The 20,848-nt window shown below is 32.4% G+C and overlaps 1 protein-coding gene across 6 annotated transcripts in view; it reads left to right on the forward strand.

The window, feature by feature from the left end:
• The window catches only part of LOC143245072 (adhesion G protein-coupled receptor L2-like), a 52,518-nt gene that overhangs the window by 11,251 nt on the left and 20,419 nt on the right, over window positions 1-20,848 (forward strand). For all 6 annotated transcript variants that reach the window (XM_076490924.1, XM_076490942.1, XM_076490931.1 and 3 more), the window contains exons 6-12: window positions 7,122-7,358; window positions 8,955-9,066; window positions 9,587-9,797; window positions 12,038-12,202; window positions 14,030-14,150; window positions 15,668-15,765; window positions 17,662-17,764. In XM_076490924.1, the coding sequence (XP_076347039.1) occupies window positions 7,122-7,358; window positions 8,955-9,066; window positions 9,587-9,797; window positions 12,038-12,202; window positions 14,030-14,150; window positions 15,668-15,765; window positions 17,662-17,764 (1,047 nt within the window). The remainder of the gene's footprint in view (window positions 1-7,121; window positions 7,359-8,954; window positions 9,067-9,586; window positions 9,798-12,037; window positions 12,203-14,029; window positions 14,151-15,667; window positions 15,766-17,661; window positions 17,765-20,848) is intronic.

Here is a 20,848-nt window from a genome sequence, read left to right on the forward strand (position 1 = left end):
TACTTAAAAAAGCTTGCATACAGGGTGAAACAGGATTATCAGCCAATAATACACGAACATCAGCTGAATTACATTGTAACATACAGAATATTCAATGCTTTGTACATCACACAATCAGTACTTTTAGGTATGAAGGGAAGGATCAACAAAAATCAATACACATGACATTAAATTTTATTTCACGCATTCATAGAACACGTAAACTTTCTATCAGGGGAGAAAACAAGTAATAAAACCATTTTATAAATGTAAAATGATTTAGTGATGGCAGTGCCAAAAAAGAATGCAAACATGTATGTAGGGATGATACAGCTATACATAGGTCATTTCTACGTGACTTTCATTATTTAAATTGAATATTACACAGTAAAATGCATAATTGACTTTAATATTACTGCAGTTGAAAGTTGTCATCGTTCATCGTGGGTTGTCTCAGAGACTATTGATATACAGTTTGTTTTTCATAATGTCATGGTTATGTCATCAATGTAATGTAAATAAGAGCCTAGTACTTGTATACAAGAAAACCCAAGCCGACTCTTGATTATTACAGACTCTCGCTACGAGGTAGGACAATTCGACAGACCTCGTAAGCGTTTTGTACTTGTGCGTATTACAGTATAACACTCAATTTTAATATTCAAAGTCATCTAAGGATGATATAATATTGTTTGCATTATTTTTTACATTGGCATCCTTACACCATTTTACATTTACAAAATGATATTGTTACTAATAGATTTAATACTTGTGAGAGCTATTTAAAAACAAAACAGAAGTTAATTCATGTAGATCAATCACATTATAATACAATCAATAAAGATACGTCAATGGTGTTAACCTTTTGGACAGAGATCACTTCTTAGAAATAATATCTATTATTATAATGCACTCTCATAGTTTCAAAAACAGTTATCACACAAATTCAGTAAACTTTAGAAGTGGTGATCTGTTAATCCAATTGCTTATATATGCTTTGAAAATGTCAGGTTTTGAAAGTATATTTCCATACAAAACTCAATAAGAAGGCCGATAAAATGAAAGTCGTGTTATGCTGGATCGGAACATGTGTCAGGCTTATATTCCATAATCAAATATTTTTAGTAATTTCGTGCAGTTACTCACTATACATATATGATCTAATAATAATATTTCTTAAGTTCCTCAGCGCATAACGACAAGTTTTGAAAGCTTATAGCAATAAAATCCGGGTTTCGATGCCCTTAGTGAGCACAGCAAGGATCACCAATTGGGTAGCGTTGCACTTAAATCAAAATAAAAAAAAAGACTGGCCTCTTTACGTTGTTTTGATATCACTCAAAATGAATGAATTAGTCTCTTGGAAACAACATAAGTGATCTTTTTAATTTCAGTCTGGTTCTTCATTCACCATTTCATCTAAGATGGAAGTAAAGATTACCACAAAAACTATAGATATAGATCACCGACTTCGCATTCCAAACATTGCAGAGAGTTTTCTCACACCCATGGGTTATCTCAGTTTTATTAGTTTTTAAGTCAACAAATTTATCTAGAAGTGCTTTCTTTTGTTCGTTCAAGGTCATTTCTATTGAGAAATATTGGTTTAACTGTGTGACAACCCTTATCAGATTGTTAATTGAAGATTGGTGAGACTTACGTAGCAATTATAAGGTACATGATAAATTACAACAAAAGAAAAATGTATATTTATTATAATGATGTGCATATCTAAAAATAGAGACAAAAATGTTCGCACGTAAATAATTAACATTAATACAACAAGCCATTGAATAAACAAAATGTTTGTTACTGGGAATAGGAAATATGATTAGAACGAGCCAGTCCTCTACACATACAGAGAAGATTGTTTGTTTATTTTGAATTTCGCACAAAGCTACACAAGGGCTATTTGCGTTAGCCGTCCCTAATTTAGCAGTGCAAGACTAGAGGGAAGGCAGCTAGTCATCACCACCCACCGCCAACTCTTGGGCTACTCTTTTACCAACGAATAATGGGATTGACTGTCACCTTATAATGCCCCCACGGCTGAAAGGGCGAGCATGTTTGATGCGACCGGGATTTGAACCTGCAGCCCTCGGATTACGAGTCGAACGCCTTAACACGCTTGGCCATGCCGGGCCTTACATAGAGGTACAACCATCACAAATCTTTAAATTTTGCTTGGTTGTTCATTTGATCAGAGGTTATAAGTCATAGTTTAATTTCCTTGAGCGTTGTCTCAACATTCATATTTTTGCAATAGTAAATGTTATAATGAAGTTGTATCCAAATATATTGTGGTATGTAATTAATTAAATTAAAACATGACATAAGCCCCATCTATTCACTATTGTAGTTATAAATGTATTTTGACACATGGTCGGCCAAATTTATGTAAGTCGTCATCAAACACGTTCAAAACAAAGGAAACAAAGTTTACATATACTGTATTAAAAATCCTTTCAGCAACAATAAATAATGTTTTATTTCCCGATTCAATAAATATGATAAACAACTTTAAAGAAATGCCCTCCATTTCCACTAGACACCCTCGAGGCTTAAACCCTGTTCGAGGGTGTCGGGCATCACTGTACACAAAGTCAATAAAACATCGCAGCAACCCAAAATAATGCAATATTACAGTAATGTAACAGAACATACATCGTTCTGCTACAGTAACATACATCGTTCTGCTACAGTAACATACATCATTCTGCTACAGTAACATACATCGTTCTGCTACAGTAACATACATCGTTCTGCTACAGTAACAAATTTCCTACTGTATTTTGTAATTCTTTATTCTTTATGTCCCCCCTCAATGGCACAGCTATATGTCTGCGAACCTACAATGCTAGAAAACGGCAGATCAGATATAACCCATCGTGTTGCTTTGTGCTTAGCTTCAAAATAACAAACAATGTTATTTTTTGTTGATGTCATTTAGATCAGATTTGTAGCTTGTGACACTCAGGAACCATCAAAAGGTCGGATGGAATTGGAAGACATATGTCTGAAGTTGTTTGTCGTCTTTCTAAAATATTTTATGTATATTGTTTTATATTTTTTGAATATTTTATCTTAAGTATGAAAAATATAAATATGCGTTTATATATAGAAATATATTATAACCATAAATTTTCAAGCCATAAACAAAATACATTGACATGAAATAAAAAATACGCTGCATATTTTAAAAAAGGATCCTAGGGTACAAGCTACAACGTGGTATTATAAAATGTATCCTAGGTTTTGGAGGTATCTAGGAAGTAGGACCAACATTGCGGTGGGGATATACCGTCTATTAGTCTTAACCCCCAATTCGCTAGTGTCAATAAGAAAATTAGAAATTAGAAGAGCGAAATGTGGGTGATATTTCTTTTAAATATAACATTAATTTTTAACTTAAATGCACCATGTTTTATTAAAACGGGTTTCTAAATATTGACATATTACATGTATTGTTGTTTTGTCTATAATATAGACTCTATATCCTTCTGCCTAATAATAGCCGGAATAAATGTGTCCAAAACATGTAGCAATAGGTCTTTGACTTTGCAATAATATATAATGAAGGTTAAACAGTGTGTTACTTTTATTAAAGAATCCGTACTTGACCGACCAGTCAGAGTTAGTCGCTGGATAGCTTGTTCAGTGGGCCCTACTTTCTACAGTTTAATTAAATTAAAAAATGTTACTACTAAGCTCATTTAAAATGGAATGTTCCCTTGAAACTACCCCCACACTTTCCAACAATAAACTTACCTAACCTACCTTTCTCAACGTTAGAATCTTAAAGAAAAGTGAAAATTCTCCGGGTGTTTTTAATCCTAAAATAATTATGCACACCAAGAAACACGCGCTACTGAAACAAATATGCAAGTAATTAGGTTAAGGTGGATCAATGAATATAAAGCGACAAGAAATAAACTCGTACTGAGTAGTTTCTAGAGAAGTCCTGCAGAAGGAACAATACGCGAAATCACCTGTTCAGTCCTGCGTAGAATATAATTTAACGAACAAGTACCAGTCGTCACAACAAGTTAACGTAGATTTTTTGAGAACAACGAAAGGCTTGATTACTGGAAGTATAAGTAAGTAATAAGTATGTGGATAAAGGTGATTTTTGTTGTTGTTTTTTAATTTCACGCAAAGCTGCTCAAGGGCTATCGGCGCTATCCGTTCCTAATTTAGCAGTGTAAGACTAGAGGTAAGGCAGTTAGCCATCACCACCCACCACCAACTCTTGGGCTACTCTTTTACCAATGAATAGTGGAATTGGCCGTCACATTATAACGCCCACACGGCTGAAAGGGCGAGCATGTTTGGTGCGACAGGGATTCGAACCCGCGATCCTCGGATTACAAATCGAACGCCTTAACCCACCTGGCCAAGCCGAGCCGCCGATAAAGGTGAGCTCTAAGATACGAGCTTTCGTTGGTGGAACAGCTACGAACGGTAGGGCCTCTGAAAGTAATGATTGTGGATGAAAAGAAGTGGAGATTCTTTAGCTTCATCAGCCCATAATTTACCAGTACGGAACAACATTTCGACCTGTTTAGATCATCTTCAGGTTACAAAGGTTTATTTTAATTAAAGTTATAAGACTCACATCAGCCGTCTTTAGAATACAATTGGTAGCAATGTTCTGTCTCTAAGAGTTTAAGTTATATCCAGTTACCTGTCCAACATAGTGGAGACTGGCTATCTCGTCACTTTATGGACGCCAAGCTGTACGTGTTTTAGTGATTTGTAGTTTGGACTTCCTTACTAGAAAGCGTAGCTACTCTTATTTCATATTAGATATGTAATATTAAAGCACAGCACAACTGTTATTTTCTGTGTATCTTTACTGGTTACCAAGAAGATCTTTAGACTGCTGCAAGGTGTCATTTTGTCTTCATGTTTATTAACTTCTGCTTTCTGTACTGAAACTTTGCTTTATGATTGTTACTTAATTAACTCCCAGTTTTGGTGAATAAGAAAATTTTAGTCAACTGATACTTAGCAGGAATGTTTGATCCATAATCAAGTAAGATTGGCTCAAGTGTCAGCACTGAGACATCTCTCACTTTGTTACCTTTACTATTTCCACTCGTTGTTGGTTCAAATAAATACATATGTATTGTTTATATACAATACACAACATGTTGGTTAGGTTTTAGTTAACGTGTAGTATATGTGAATTAGCTGATGACCTTGTTCCCCTCACGTGAGACAGCGGTAAGTTTACGGAGTTACAACGCTAAATAAAATCCGGGGTTCGATTCACCTCGACAGACCCAGCTTAGTATGGCTTTGCTCTAAAAGAACCAACTAATAGCTGATGACCCTGATGTTTAACGTTGATAGATTAAAACGTGATCTAAAAACCGAGACATGAATTATTTACAACACAAAAAGATCGATAATTACAAAATTCTACGTCAGTCAAGTAAAAAAAACAAAAACCTATCATTTTGTTTCGATAAAATTTCAACAGTAAACAAAAAGTCACCTGATTTTGTTTCTCCTACCCTCCCAGTAGCACACGAATGTGTTTTCGAACTTACAACGCTATAAACTGGGTTTCGATACCCATGGTGGGCAGAGCATAAATAGCCTATTGTTTGTGTCCGAGCTGCAAACAAACAAGCTTTATCTGCAATACGCAACTTATCTTAGAAGCTAATAAATATAAACAAAAGAATGCAAATTGGATAAACAATCATTTCATTATTATTTTATATTTCTATAGATAATAAATAGATAATTTCAAATAACTAGGATAAAACCAAGTAGTCTACACATACAGGGTAAAAAAGTATACTGATTGACAGAATTTACCATCTTTACATTTCTGAATAAAAAGAATATATAATAAACAAGTAAAGAAAATACTTTTCAAAAATGACGTAAGTGTAGGGATGGCTAATATCAATCTTTCATAAACAATCTAAACAAGGTAACAGGGATGGCATTTCCATCATCACTACATAACAACACAGATACATAGTGTAGTGGAATGTTAACATTCAAAAATAGGATAAATTAATTTCATTTGTGTCTGAATAGTTACATGTAGATTACCATATGTTCCTTCTTGCCTGTGCTATTATGTAGGGATGATACAAGCGCCGTCCCTGTTACCTTGTTCACATTGTTTCTGAAGAAATGATATTAGCCATCCTTACACTTATACTCCCTTGTTCCAAAAAGTTGTTTTATTTGCTTGCTTGTTGTTTTTATATGAAATACTTCAATAAACATGAGAAGGTTGTATTTATAACTAAGTTCTAAATACAGCGAAGTTCCAACTGTATTATTTATTGTTCATCTATTATTTGCTTGTATTTCCTGTTCCACTCGTAGCCTAAGTTTTTCAAAATAACGCTAAATTTGTGTAAGAAAGCTACTTTAATGAGTTATGATTACATAGTTTACACTAGAGTCATGATATTTTAAATTACTACTAGTTATTAATAATACTTATAAAAGCGGACACTTTTTTGAAACTGTCATCTCAGTAAAATTCGTTGGCACTATTTTTTGGATTTTGAGTTATCACGTGATGAGACAGAAACAGAAGGAAAAAGAACCAGGTATTCAAACTTTTTGCTTTAATGTTTACAGACATTCACATAACTTGTGATTCAGTCATTACATAGCTATTGTTATAAAAGTAAACAATGTATAGTAATGTAAAGTTCTGATGATCTATTTAAGATATATTTAAAAAAACGAACAATCCGAACCATCACTATATAATCAGTACTACCGTTGTCTAATACTATTGGGTTAGAGTGTTCCAAAAGGAACATGTATAATAATTCATTGGTTGTGTATGATTTTTTCAGATATCAGAACAAACTTCCAGACGTTCTAACTATTCCCGCTGGACGAGACGAAACATTGAATTGCAATGCTATTTACGTAAAATTTCCTTAAACTGCTGTTAGGAAATAGTTGAATAGTTACTAAGGGATAGTTGGAAAGGTATTATGAATCAAACATTTGAGATAGCCCAAATTATTTTACTCTTCTCCATTAAATGTTCCAATTAACACAAAGTTTGTATATGTACTTATATATACGATTAATTAGTTGGCAAATGATAAAAATTATAATGTAAAGTAACCATTTGAATTCTGTATTTCAAGATTCACAGAGAATACTTGGACCTTTTGGATATTTCTTCAGTATTAGACAACAAGACTGATATGACAGATTTGTTCGGGGGTGATCTTTTCTTAGTTCTCAACATCTTGAACGAGCTTCAGAATAAGTTTGATGAAAAGCTTCCCTTTAAAGAAAAGGTTCTGAATTTCACAGACAGTGTCACTTCGACAATGAACAACGTACTAGATGAAGGGCAAGCCTGGGAAGATCTTCTGAAGGTAAAAGTTTAAGATGTATTTAAAGAGATTTCATCTGATTGAGAAAGACCGTGTTTTACAATAATCTGCGAACAATTGCCTATAATTTGAATTGACATCACTTTAAGTATTGTAGTTATTTATAAAGCACATATTAAGTATCACTAGTGTATCTTTTTTGTAATTAAGTCGCCAGAATGAAAAGGAATACTTTACCTTGTACAGGAAATTCTTAATTTCTAAGTAATATATATATGGTTAAATATGTTTTGTCTTACAACTGATAATTAATTTATTAAATTTTCTATGCTACTTAAATATCATTTGTGTGTGTTCTTTACAGCACATCGAGCTATCTGCTAAGTCCACCGAGGGGAATCGAGCCCCTGATTTTTGCGTTGTAAGTCCGTAGACCTACCGTTGTATCAAGGGGGATAAATGTCACTTCCTTTTTGAAGTTAGCTTTCTTACAGAAATTTTGTGTTTTTGAATCTTAAGTTTATATTGGCTTACATGGAAATAATTGTAAAATCCTCGTCTTTTTGTAAATGATTTTTAATTAAGAAGTATACGAATACTTGATTAATCTATTTGAATAACCATTACAGAAATATACCTCAAATTTGGGTTGAAGTTTGTTTTCAAATGCCTGAGATAGAAATTATTGTTAAAAATTAGTTTCATACATATAAACATATTAACTGATATACGAACATCTGTTATATCTTGATAAGGATTTCCATTTCTTTTAGTAAAAATGGTTACTTGATGTTTGTTAACTTTTTTATTTCGTTTCATTATATTGAAGCATTCCTTTAAACTTCATGGTCCAACCCTGGGACAGCGGTAAGTCTTCAGATTTTCAACACTAAAATCAGGGGCTCGTTCCCCCTCGGTGAATACAATAGGTACTCCGTTGTGGCTTTGCTCTAAGAAAAACACACACATGCACAGTCCTCATGCATTTCTTCCATTATAAATTGATTTATGTATATTTAGCCATTTATTCTTTGGCTTCCATTCTCAACTGGTTTACGCAGAAATGCAAATTTAGTTTTATTAACTTATATTTTAGTTTTTACCATTATAAAGTGTAAGTTTCTAGGTTTTCACAATTACGTGAACATTGTATTTTCTACATTTAATGTTGTGATGGATATTAACACGCCCACCGTTAGTACAGCGGTAAGTCTACGGATTTACAATGCTAAAATTAGGGTTTCGATTCCCCTTGGTGGGCTTACCTGATAGCCTCACGTGGCTTTACTATAAGAAAAACAAATACATTGATATTAACATTTCGATTTTGACGAGCCCTAGATTCTAATGTAAGACTTACTGTTTCAATACTTCTTAAAGTATTTAACAGATTATATAATAGAAAATATGTTCATTCAATTTTAAGGTAATGTGTTCCTTTTTTTCTGCAAGTGCAACGTTTGCCTTTGCTCAGTTGTTATTATATATTAGGTGTTCTAAGGCTGTTCTACAAAATGTATGATTACAAAAGTGTTTGTCTTCGTCAGACTTTACGTCAGCAGTTGAAGATTCTTATATTATACTTGTCCTCATGACAAATGAGCTCTAGCTCTGATGCTGTAAGTCTTTTTATTTCAGAACGAGAAGAGAGAATCGGCAAGCAGAATTTTGAAAGAAATGGGAAAAGTTGGCGAAAGACTTGGTTGTTACATAGATAATAATAGTACAGAAGTGTGGAAATCCAACATAGGTAAGAATATCTTAATACACAGACAAATTGACCGAGGAACTAAGAGATGTATTTTCTGTTTGAACCAAGCGTTTGGTTGAGACGGATAAAGACAGACTGATCTAATTTATTAAAAATTAAAAATGTACTACTTTGAGTTTATATCACCCATATCAAATATATAACTTAGGTAATTGCAAATAAAATATTGATAAATTTAAAATTACTCCCAATAAAATATTACACTTGAATAACCAAAAATAGAAAGTCATTGAAACTACATCGGCGCATCAATAAATACAGGAACTGAGCGATTAAGCCGTTATAATTAACAATCGCTCAGTGATTCAATGATAAGTCTGAGAGCTTGTAACACTAAACTAAGTTTTGATACTCTTGTTAGGCACAGAATCGGACAGCCCGTTGTTTTTCTTTGTGCTTAAAAATAAACAAAGGAAATGGCATAAATTGAGATAACAATTGTTTTAAAAGTAAAGTATACTGATTAAACACTTATTGTATTATGAAAATATTTTTGTAGCACTAGAAGTATTCAAGTTTTCTGGAAATTCCACTGTGGAAAACCACCGCTTTCCTTCTGAAAAAATCCAAAAAAGATATAAATCTAGCCTGGAAATAGAAGGTGGTTTGACATTTGATGAATGGCCTCGTGTGTGTGATTTCATGACTGGTTTTGGTATCTTGTATGAAAAAATCAACAGTTTTTTGAGCCCGCTCGAAGGAATTAAAAGGTATAAACACTGAAGTTATGTTTTAAATTTTATTTTGGTTTGAACATTATAAAAAAACAACTTTCAAATGTCTTTTTTATTTGTTAATAGTCGATAAATAAGCAGCTTTGTCCCATCTCATAAACCAGGCATGACATAGAAAACAAAACCCAATAATATGTTATGAAAACTAGAATAAAGGTTCAGATGATTTGTTTTTTTCAATACTAAATAGAGCTAATACTAACCAATTGCACCTTATGTATATTTAGTCTTCTTAAGCGTCTCGTGTACATAAAATTTATAACATAACACTTAGGAAATTAAGCTTTCAAATTACGCTATTGAATGTTGAAAGTTAGCAAAGTGTTGAAAAATTGTCAGGTTTAATATTTGTAATAAATTAAACTGCAGATTTTTTTTTTAATTTCGCTCAAAGCTACAAGAGGGCTATCTGCGCTAGCCGTCTCTAATTTAACAGTGTAAGACTAAAGGAAAGGCAGCTAGTCATCACCACCTATCGCCAACTCTTGGGCTACCCTTTTACTAACGAATAATAGGATTGACCATCACATTATAGCTTTCCCACGACTGAAAGGACGAGCATGTTTGGTGTGATGGGGATTTGATCCTGCCACCCTCAGATTACGAGTCGAGCGCCCTAACCACCTGGCCATGCCGGGTCCATGTGTGTAGTGAAGAACCACAGTTCTAACGATATTTCTTTACATTCCTTTTCCTAAAATGTTTGAAAGACCTTTACTCTCTGATATGACAGACAAAACATAGATTTAAAATCAATATCTACACAATTGCCATTTGAAATTTGTAACAGAGCTAGAAATATTGAAAAGAACATGAAAAAAAGCATATATTAGTCTCACTTTATTTTCATCACGTATATCAGGCTTGTCAAAATTAACCTTTAGTTTTAGTAAATAAATAAAACTTGAGTAGTTTAATTTATTTGTTTTAAATCTGGTTTGTTTCGGTATAAAAATATATTTTTCAGGATGTCCATTTTAAAAGTAAACAATTCCTCGCCACTCACAGGTGAGTTTAAAAGCTTATATTCGGGTTTGATTCCTGTGGTTGGTATTACACAGATAAGCCATTGTGCAGCTTTGTGCTCAGAAACAAACTCAAGGTGGGAGAAGACTGTTTAAGTGAATTATGGACAATATGTAACCACTTACGAAACGAGATTCGTAGTTTGCGGGTCCCGGGTTCGAATCCCCGTCACCGAACATGCTCGCTTTCAGCTGTGGGGGCGTTGTAATGTGTAAGTCAATCCCAATATACATTGATAAAATAATAGTGCAAGAGATAGCAGCGGGTGGTGTTGACTTGCTGCTTTATCTTTAGCCTAGCATTGCTAAATAATGGACGACTAGTGCAAATAACCCTTGTGTAGCTTTCCGCGAAATTAAAAATATCACAAACTACAATAAATAATACAAAAATACTCCAGTGATATGAATTAATTACAAACACATGTTTACGAAATACCATCTGTCATTTTCTCATCTTTTTTTATCTGAAAACTATAGAAGTCAATAGATAGTTAGAAGTTGTAAAGTTTGACAAGCAACTTTGTGAGTGGTATTGATAAGTTATTACGTAAGATTAAACACTATAACTTGCAAGTTATTCAGTTGAAGTGAATAAAATATTCTAATGAAAGGTAATTTGAAATTGACGATAGAAAAAAATTCCCTTTATATTATTATTTATATATATATTTAAATATGTAAATAGAAAACAAGTAGTTTTTTTTTAAACCATGAGATTAACACTTTGATGTCGATGGTTAAAAAATTATAAAAATGATTTTTTTTTAAATCAAAACATTATTATCTTTATATCCGCGAAAAATTAAGGTTAAAACTTCTGAGAACATCTGTTTAGTCATCTTCAATACACGTAAGCTTGAAATAAATTTAATAATCTACTGAAAAGTTATGAACCTTTACCTCTTTAACAGTATAATAATTTTTGCCATCGTTGAGACTAAAATGTGTCGATTTGGTAGCAAATTGTAAAATTTAATAAAAAACATATTTTTTGTACGTAACTAAAATAATCACTATGTCTAGTTTTGTATATTTTGAGAAAGACAGTGGGTATAAAATGTTAAGATAAATAACCCAAACTAATACACGTATGTTTGACAAATGGAGTTTATTTAATATTCACCTTTTATGAAAGTCCAATCAAAGTTAATTTCTACGTTTTGATTACATTTCCCCACTTTTTCACAGTTCAACAAATAACACCAAAGTAAATTCTCAAGTCATGGGATTCACATTCGGAAAGCACAACGTTTCTTTTAACCTACCAGAGGGCAAATTTGTCAGAATTTCTTTGGAGCATCTTGAAGTGGACAAATTCAGCAACCCACGTTGTGTGTTCTGGAATTTTTCTAAGTAGGAAAATATTGTTATATCTGTAATATCGCATTACTTAAACGCATTCTAATACATGCAGTTTGTCTAATTATGTTTTTTACGTATTATAATTTATTTCGGACGAGTTTATTGTGTTACGTATTACGGTTTTAAATAGCATGAAATTTTAATTTATAAGTTAACTGAATGTCGATATGTATCAGATTTATGATATTTGTTAACAAGATTGATACATACACATAAATCTTAGTATACAAATAATAATACAATTTATAATAACAGTTATCACAAATACTGATATATACACACAAGTTTTTACAAAATTACAAACAATACTAAGTCTTCTATCTGGTCTGGAACTAAATATTTCAGCAACGGTTCACGACGAACGAATAATTCTGTGTTTGTATTGGTGCATCTCCCTTAATGACTATCTCGACGTTTACAAGCTGACTTTTTTCCGACGAAGATATCTAATGTTCTTGTAGAAATACTCAGCTAATTTTCTAAAGTTAAACGGTTTGTAATGTTCGAAATTTATAAATGTTCCTGATCAAATATTTGTAGTTTTCCACAATTATAGCTTCTGAGTTTTATAACATACTGACTGTAGCAAGCCAAAAATATTCTGAAAACTGTCTACTGGCGCGTCGATTTATAATCTTCAGACAAAGTTCTCGAAAATTCAGAAGGCAACAATGTAAAACACATATTGTTAATTCTTACACTCGGGAATCTTCTACAGATTTAAAGAATAGGCAGGACTTTCGTAATACACATTTAATAATTTAAGTTACACACGTTTCTAAGTATATATTAAATCGAAAGACATAGATATTAAATTAAATGTATGACAGTAATTTCGTTACACGTTTTAAACTCATTGATTATAATTAAGTTTATGTGGTGAATATCTATTTCAATTACTAATGAGAGAGATAAAAATTCCTGAGATTAATACTGCTTTGAGCTTATGATATAATTAGTTAATCAAGTTTCTGTTGTACGTTTCGACATTAGTAATGATAATATATATAAATAATAGCTGTATATTTTTCCAGGTTTCTACATTTGCCTTTATTTAATGTTTCCACACTAGTACAGCGGTAAGTTTACGGATTTACAACACTAAAATCACGGGTTCGATTCCCCTCCGTAGGCTCAGCAGAGAGCCCGATGGATTTGCTACATGAAAACACACACACCTTTATTTAATTTACGGGAGAGTTATTGTAAATAATAACAACAAAAATATAGCAAAATATTTGATTTTCATATTTTAAACTAATCAGTTGTTTAAATATTAAATGAGCATAAAAGAACAGCCTTTTGCTTCGTAATTGTTGTTATTAAACGCTCTAAAAGAAAAGATTTTGTAAAACTTATAAATTTGTATCATTTCTTTTTATGAACAAATTCTGTTAAACATACCTTAGTTTGCCAAAGGTGTTAATGCGTGTATGCTGTTTCAAAGATGTTAAATGTATCAATTATATTGCAAGGGATATTAGATATTCTCTCTACATACATATACATTTCGATAGAAAATATCTGTTGTTTTTTTCGGTTTTTTATGCTAGTATATTCAACATATTTCAAGATTTAGCCCTAAAATACTGAGAACAATTTAAACTCTAAATATCAGGCACATTTGCTTTCAACATGCTTTTATTTTTACATGCTACAGTGAAAACGTGCTTGTTTGTTACAGTTACATAAGTTGACGGTTGAACGAAAAATAAAACGTATCTACGATTTTCAAATGCGATTAGATCTTAGCAAAAAGAGATGGCATTTACAAGCTCTTAAATAGGAGTTTACACCGAAACACATTCTGTATTTCAGAAATTTTGGTGGAGATTGGGATGAAAGTGGTTGTCATCGTACAAAAACTAGTCGTACACACACACAGTGTTCCTGTTCCCACCTAACGAACTTTGCTGTCTTGATGGATATAGGAGGAGTGGTAAGCCATAATTGTTTATTTTAAAATATCCTTGTTTTTACAAAAACAGTAAAGCATCAAATATATATCTGTATTTCTTTATCTCTTTTCTAATTATATATATAGTGGAAAGTGTTTTTGACGTACGGTTAATAAAACAGTTTCGAAACTCATTTTCCATTATTCTAATGTTTAATTTCTTTACTGTTTATTACTTTTGGGTTATATCAAGTTTTATATTTTATTAAACACATATCTAGTTCTAGGATTTATCAAATTCTAATGTTTAATTTCTTTACTGTTTATTACTTTTGGGTTATATCAAGTTTTATATTTTATTAAACACATATCTAGTTCTAGGATTTATCAAACACATATCATGTTCTACGATTCATCAAATACATGTCAAGCCCGGCGTGGCCAGGTAGTTGAGGCGCTCGACTCGTAATTTGAGGGTCGCGGGTTCGAATAGCCGTCACACCAAACATGCTCGCTTGCTCGTTCAGCCGTGGAGGCGTTAAATGTGATGGTCAATCCTGCTATTCGTTGGTAAAAGAGTAGCCCAAGAGTTGGTAGTGGGTTGTGTTGACTGGCTGCCTTCCCTCTAGTATTACACTGCTAAATTAGGGACGGCTAGAACAGATAGCCCTCGTGTAGCTTTGCGCAAAACTCAAAAACAAACAAACAATGTTATTTGTTCTAGTTTTCACCAAACACATGTCTAAGTTTCATCAAACACACCAGGTTCTAGGTTATCTCAAGCATGTTGTGAGCTCTAGGCTTTGTCAAACATTGTTCAAGAGTTCTATTGCAAACTATATAACATACCTGTCCATATCAGTTCAGATACATTTTGACTAATTAACCTACTTTCTGATTCCTAGAAAGCGATGTTTGCTTGCGTTAATTCCAAGAATAAATCCACATTTATCAGCTTATTGACATTTGTAAACATAAAATTCACAGATCTCACTTTATCAATAACTTAACTAAGTTGTATTTATACGCAGCTACTTGATTAATCACATCTAACATAAGCTCAGATTCCAACGTAATCTACAAACATTCTAATTTTATATATTTGTCCAACACATGAGAGCCTCCAGTCAACTGCAGTATATCACACCAGTATATGTAAAATCGAAACTAAAGATATTCTCTGTAAAATACAGTTGATACTAGCCTTACATAATCACAGATATATAAAAACATTACATTTTAAACCAAATTTTATGTCATATAAAACCCCTTCGACAGTTATATTGTTAAGACTTTTTTCTATTCTATTTTATATATTAATTACAATGTTATTAACGTTAATAAACCAAATAAATTGGTAAGATAGAATAAGAAATAAGAAACCATGTTTCCCTCAAAATAAAATTAGTTTTTAAATGCCCACTTGGAAAGTATAAATGGATTTTGTCTAAATGCTCTTAGCAAATAACAAAACGCTACAGATGAGTTGTCCAAATAAAATCATAAACTGGTACTGCCTGTTAGTTCTATTGTATCTTATAATTAATTCTTTTAATTAGGTTCCGAATGATGAAATTATGAATATTCTTTCCATCTGTTGCTGTTCTTTGTCTATTGCAGCCTTGGTTTTGTCTATAGTTTGTTTCATTTCATTCAGGTATGTGATTATAATCTCATAAAAAAATACATTTCTTTCTAGCCGAGTGTCTAGAAATATCTTCAATGAAGTCTAAGGTATTACTAACATTATCAAAACGTGAAACCTAAAATGAAACTAAGAAACTTTGAACGAAGTAACACTACACACATAGAGGTTAAGTACATTATATTAAAATGATTTTGGAGCCTCATTATATTGTTACAGGCCATGCAGACACATTAGTTTGTGCTCTTTCTCCTGACAGTGAACCTTGACAGCAACCCTACACCGTAGATTACATTACATAAGAGATTATATTAAAGCTTTCATGCCCAAAACTTACAACTCCTACCTGCACGGTTTTCATAGTCTGTTTAGTGTACGTGGACGATAATTTTCATGCACCCATTTTATCAATTCGATTGCACAGAAATTCATAATGTCTGAGCTGGTGACTTGACTGGCATATCTTAGTATGGACTAGTATGAATTCCCGTTTTATTCTTTGGCTGTTTCAAGTATGTAACGGTTGAACAGAAGTTGATTGTTAACAGGTGACTCACGTTGCATTTAACTTGAAGCACATAGACGGTTTTGCCACAGAGCTTTTAGATCGTGTATTCCTATATGTTAAAAGAAGCCATAATTTTATCCATATTTCTTTGTTTATCCAAGCCATTAAGTAAAAGTAATATCCTTGCCTCGAAAATTCTAAATACCTTATGTGAACACCTTGTTATGACATTAGTGTATGAATATCTAGGATATTCGATAGGATATCGATAGGAGCTGTTACGAGCCTTGTCTAAAAGGTGAATACACAGAACCTATGTACGTAAAACCAAATAATTTTAAAATTTTTTTCTTATGCAATATGTACCACTGGAAGTTTATATTGGCTGTCGTTGTCGCATGACTTGCTGATTTAAATATTGAAATTCTTTTAATGTTACGTACTGAATTTTGTGTAGAATCCAAATCTTAATGCTAGACATAACACGAGAAGTAATCTGGGAAATATGCTGTGAAACACCTTGCTTAATTCAGAAAGAAAATATTCATTAAAGCACATTAATTTATGTGAATAAAAATTAGTCTATAACTTAATGTACTTAGGTTTTAATAAATCTGATATTATGCCTTCATTATATGGATATAATAGTGATTAAAAGTTAGATATTACTAAACTATTTATTGATACTGAAAGCATTGCTTTACTAATAAATATTTTTATATGTAACTATTTTGTATTCATTAAACTTATGACACCTAATAAATTATTTAATTTTGTGAAAAAAATAATACATATGTGCATTGCATAAAGTTATATGTATATATTTAAAAACTTTGAATGATGTATTTTTAACAGTATCTATTAAGCCTAAGTTTAGTGCAGAATATATATAACCTGTATATAATTTTTCTCGAATTTTTAGGTTTAGTATTACCGTTAGCAATAAGTATCAAAATAATTTTTTAAATTAAGATAAATTTGATTCGGGTTCCACAATATATCTGTGTTACATATGGAAATCAAGTTTTAAATTAGACATGAATGTTTTGAATGTATATTTTGAACAGTACAGGAAATTTCAAAGTAAAAGAGTTATGTTGCATGATGTTAACAATGATTGTTTGGATGCATTAGGACAGTTCTCACTGAGTATTCTAGTAAGAATTAATGCAAGAAGAATTATTCCAATTAATATGTGAAACGAAATTTGAAGGACGTCTTTAGATAATGTGGATTTTTAAGAGACTTTTGTTTATTGTTAATGGTAATCAATGGAATATCTGCCTACCTCAGGTATCGAAACATAAGTTTTAGCTCCAAACTAAATGTTATTGAATTTAATCGACAAACTTTCTTTAAATTGAACAATAATTTGTTACTTAACTCTGTTTCTTGCTTAGGGCTCTCAGAAGTCGTCGAATCATGATTACCTGTAACATGTCGGTTTGCCTTCTGGTTATAAACCTTCTAATTCTAACTGGATTGAATCACACCCAGCACAAGGTATATTTATTTAGTAAATACTTGTTTTCCGTGAATGTTTCAAACACGTTTCTTGGTTTCTGAAGGTTGTTTCAGGTTTCAAATATACATAAATTTAGACTTTCCCTCAAAGGTAACTATCTCACAACAAACCTACATTACAGAATCGGCTCTCTTTTACAACAAACTTGAAAAACAGGATTGGTTCTATTCCACAACAAACCTGGACAATAGGATTGGCTGTATTTAATCACATACATGGAGTATAACACTGGCGTCATTTTTATATAAACCTGAGTTACAGTATTGGATCTGTTTCACCACAAACTAAAGTATGAGACTGATGTTATTTCTCTATAAACCTGGGATGCGGGATTGAATCTATTCCAAAACAAGCCTGGAGCACAGGATTAGCTCTATTCAGCAATAAACAATCAGCGTTATCTCTTAACAAACATGAGATATGGTATTAGTGTAATTCGAATACAAACCTGGAATAAGCGCACTGTTCGTAAGATAATGCACTGATATTTGAAAATACCTTGGGCGAGATTATAGCATTCACATATTTAGTTCACAGCGGATTTTCTACCATTTATCAGCACAATAATCACACAGTTAGACTTATGACTTAGTAATATATAAAAAAAAACTCTCCGAAAAATTTTAGTTACAGAGAAATTGTTAAAGAGAATATATATAGAGAGAGACGAAGAACTCCTTTTTTGAAATAGATTATTTAGAACAGAGATAGTTCCGAAGCCACAACGTATGTTTCAGGGCAACACGTGACAAAGTGAACGTTTACTAATATTATCCATGACCTCCAGTGGCTCAGCGGTTTGTCTGCGGCCTTATAACGCTAAAATCCGGGTTTTGATACCCTGGTGGGCAAAGCACATATAGCCAATTGTGTAGATTTGATACCCTGGTGGGCAGAGCACAGATAGCCAGCCAATTGTGTAGATTTGATACCCTGATGGGCAGAGCACAGATAGCCAATTGTGTAGATTTGATACCCTGATGGGCAGAGCACAGATAGCCAATTGTGTAGATTTGTGCTTAATTCAACAACAACACTATTCAGATTTTATTTATAAATTATCTTTAAATACAGTGTTTTAATAATTCGCTTATAATGAAAATTTTCAATGTATTTTAGTGAAAATATTGTTTATTCCAAACATTATCTTTGTCCTAATCATAAGTCTTTTCAAAAAGTTTAATACAAGTGTTCTTCGTTGTAATGAACTTTACGTAAAGCTAAATTTACAGAAGTGTTTACGAAAGGAATTTCTGAAACGTTTATTTCATGTTCAATCTATGGGTGAAAGCACTCTTTACATGAAAGGATAAAAAATAGCATATTGTATTAAGTCTATTATCACCATAAAGGACACAAGGAAGGATATTTGTGACACCAAATAAAATGTTCTGAATGTATGTTTACTATCACCGCAACAGTCAAAGCGAAGAAAATCTCCAAACTGTCTAGTTCAAGTGTCAGTCTATATAACATGGTGATCAATACCCTGTGATATTTGGTCGCTTCGCAACAAACAAGAAGTATTGTACAATGTGTAGTTTACCCACATGTAAAAATGTACAATGTAGCGAAATATATTTCGTAATGTTCAGGTCAAAGGTATCATGGTGAGAGCGCTAAAAAAAATTCTCTATCGTTTATTTTATCCATAACAGGGATTCTCAACTGCTACTACGGAAAACTTACTCTTACTGCGGGTTAAACTGAAACGTAACGTTAGATTAAACTTATTTACTTAAATTAGTCTTAGTGATGTATATCTGTGTTAACCTGGGAACGCAATAATTGACAATTATAAAAATAAAATATCTAAATAAATGATACATAGGCCTTAACAGAAATATTTGTTATTGATTCAATTCAATGTGCTGGTTAGGGCCACTTGCTGTCGAGGAGCTAATGGAAATTAGGCTCAGTGTGAGATATTTATACATAACCTTACATCAGGAACTCAGCTGGATTTTTATATATAACCTTACATCAGGAACTCAGCTGGATTTTTATATATAACGTTACATCAGGAACTCAGCTGGATTTTTATATATAACCTTGCATCAGGAACTCAGCTGGATTTTTATATATAACCTTACATCAGGAACTCAGCTGGATTTTTATATATAACCTTACATCAGGAACTCAGCTGGATTTTTATATATAACCTTACATCAGGACTCAGCTGGATTTTTATATATAACCTTACATCAGGAACTCAGCTGGATTTTTATATATAACCTTACATCAGGAACTCAGCTGGATTTTTATATATAACCTTACATCAGGAACTCAGCTGGATTTTTATATATAACCTTACATCAGGAACTCAGCTGGATTTTTATATATAACCTTACATCAGGAACTCAGCTGGATTCTTATATATAACCTTACATCAGGAACTCAGCTGGATTTTTATATATAACCTTACATCAGGAACTCAGCTGGATATTTATATATAACCTTACATCAGGAACTCAGCTGGATTTTTATATATAACCTTACATCAGGAACTCAGCTGGATTTTTACATATAACCTTACATCAGGAACTTAGCTGGATTTTTGACTGCTTTTCTCACATACTTTGAGAACCAGAAAAACTGTGGCATTTACAGAACGTTCACAGTTGTTGTTTATTTGTGTGTTTTATATATATATTACTATCATTACTGATTCTTATCTTGCGGAGCCCATGAAATCAGCCCACGGAACTCTAAGGTTCCGTGGAATTCAACTTAAGAAACCCTGATCTAGGAAAACGAAATGTGTAGTAAATAAATATCTGTAAATGTTTAACTCTTTCGCCGCAAACTTTGAAAGTACTTCATAGCTCTGAATTCAAATTTCACAGTAACAATGCAGCAAGTTACAACGACACAATGTTTATTTTATAGAATGTCTTACAGAGCAAGCGAACAATGGTATAAACCTTACTGTAATGAGATGCAAGGTAATTAAAACTTACCAGATAGCAATATTTAATTTAAATATACCTTGTAAAATGAAATGAAGGCCAGCATTGTTTAAGCAGTGTAAAACGTGCAAGATGTACTGAAACAAATGTTGT

This window comes from Tachypleus tridentatus, chromosome 1 (assembly GCF_004210375.1).
Source record: "Tachypleus tridentatus isolate NWPU-2018 chromosome 1, ASM421037v1, whole genome shotgun sequence".
Classification (NCBI taxonomy): Eukaryota; Metazoa; Arthropoda; class Merostomata; order Xiphosura; family Limulidae; genus Tachypleus; species Tachypleus tridentatus.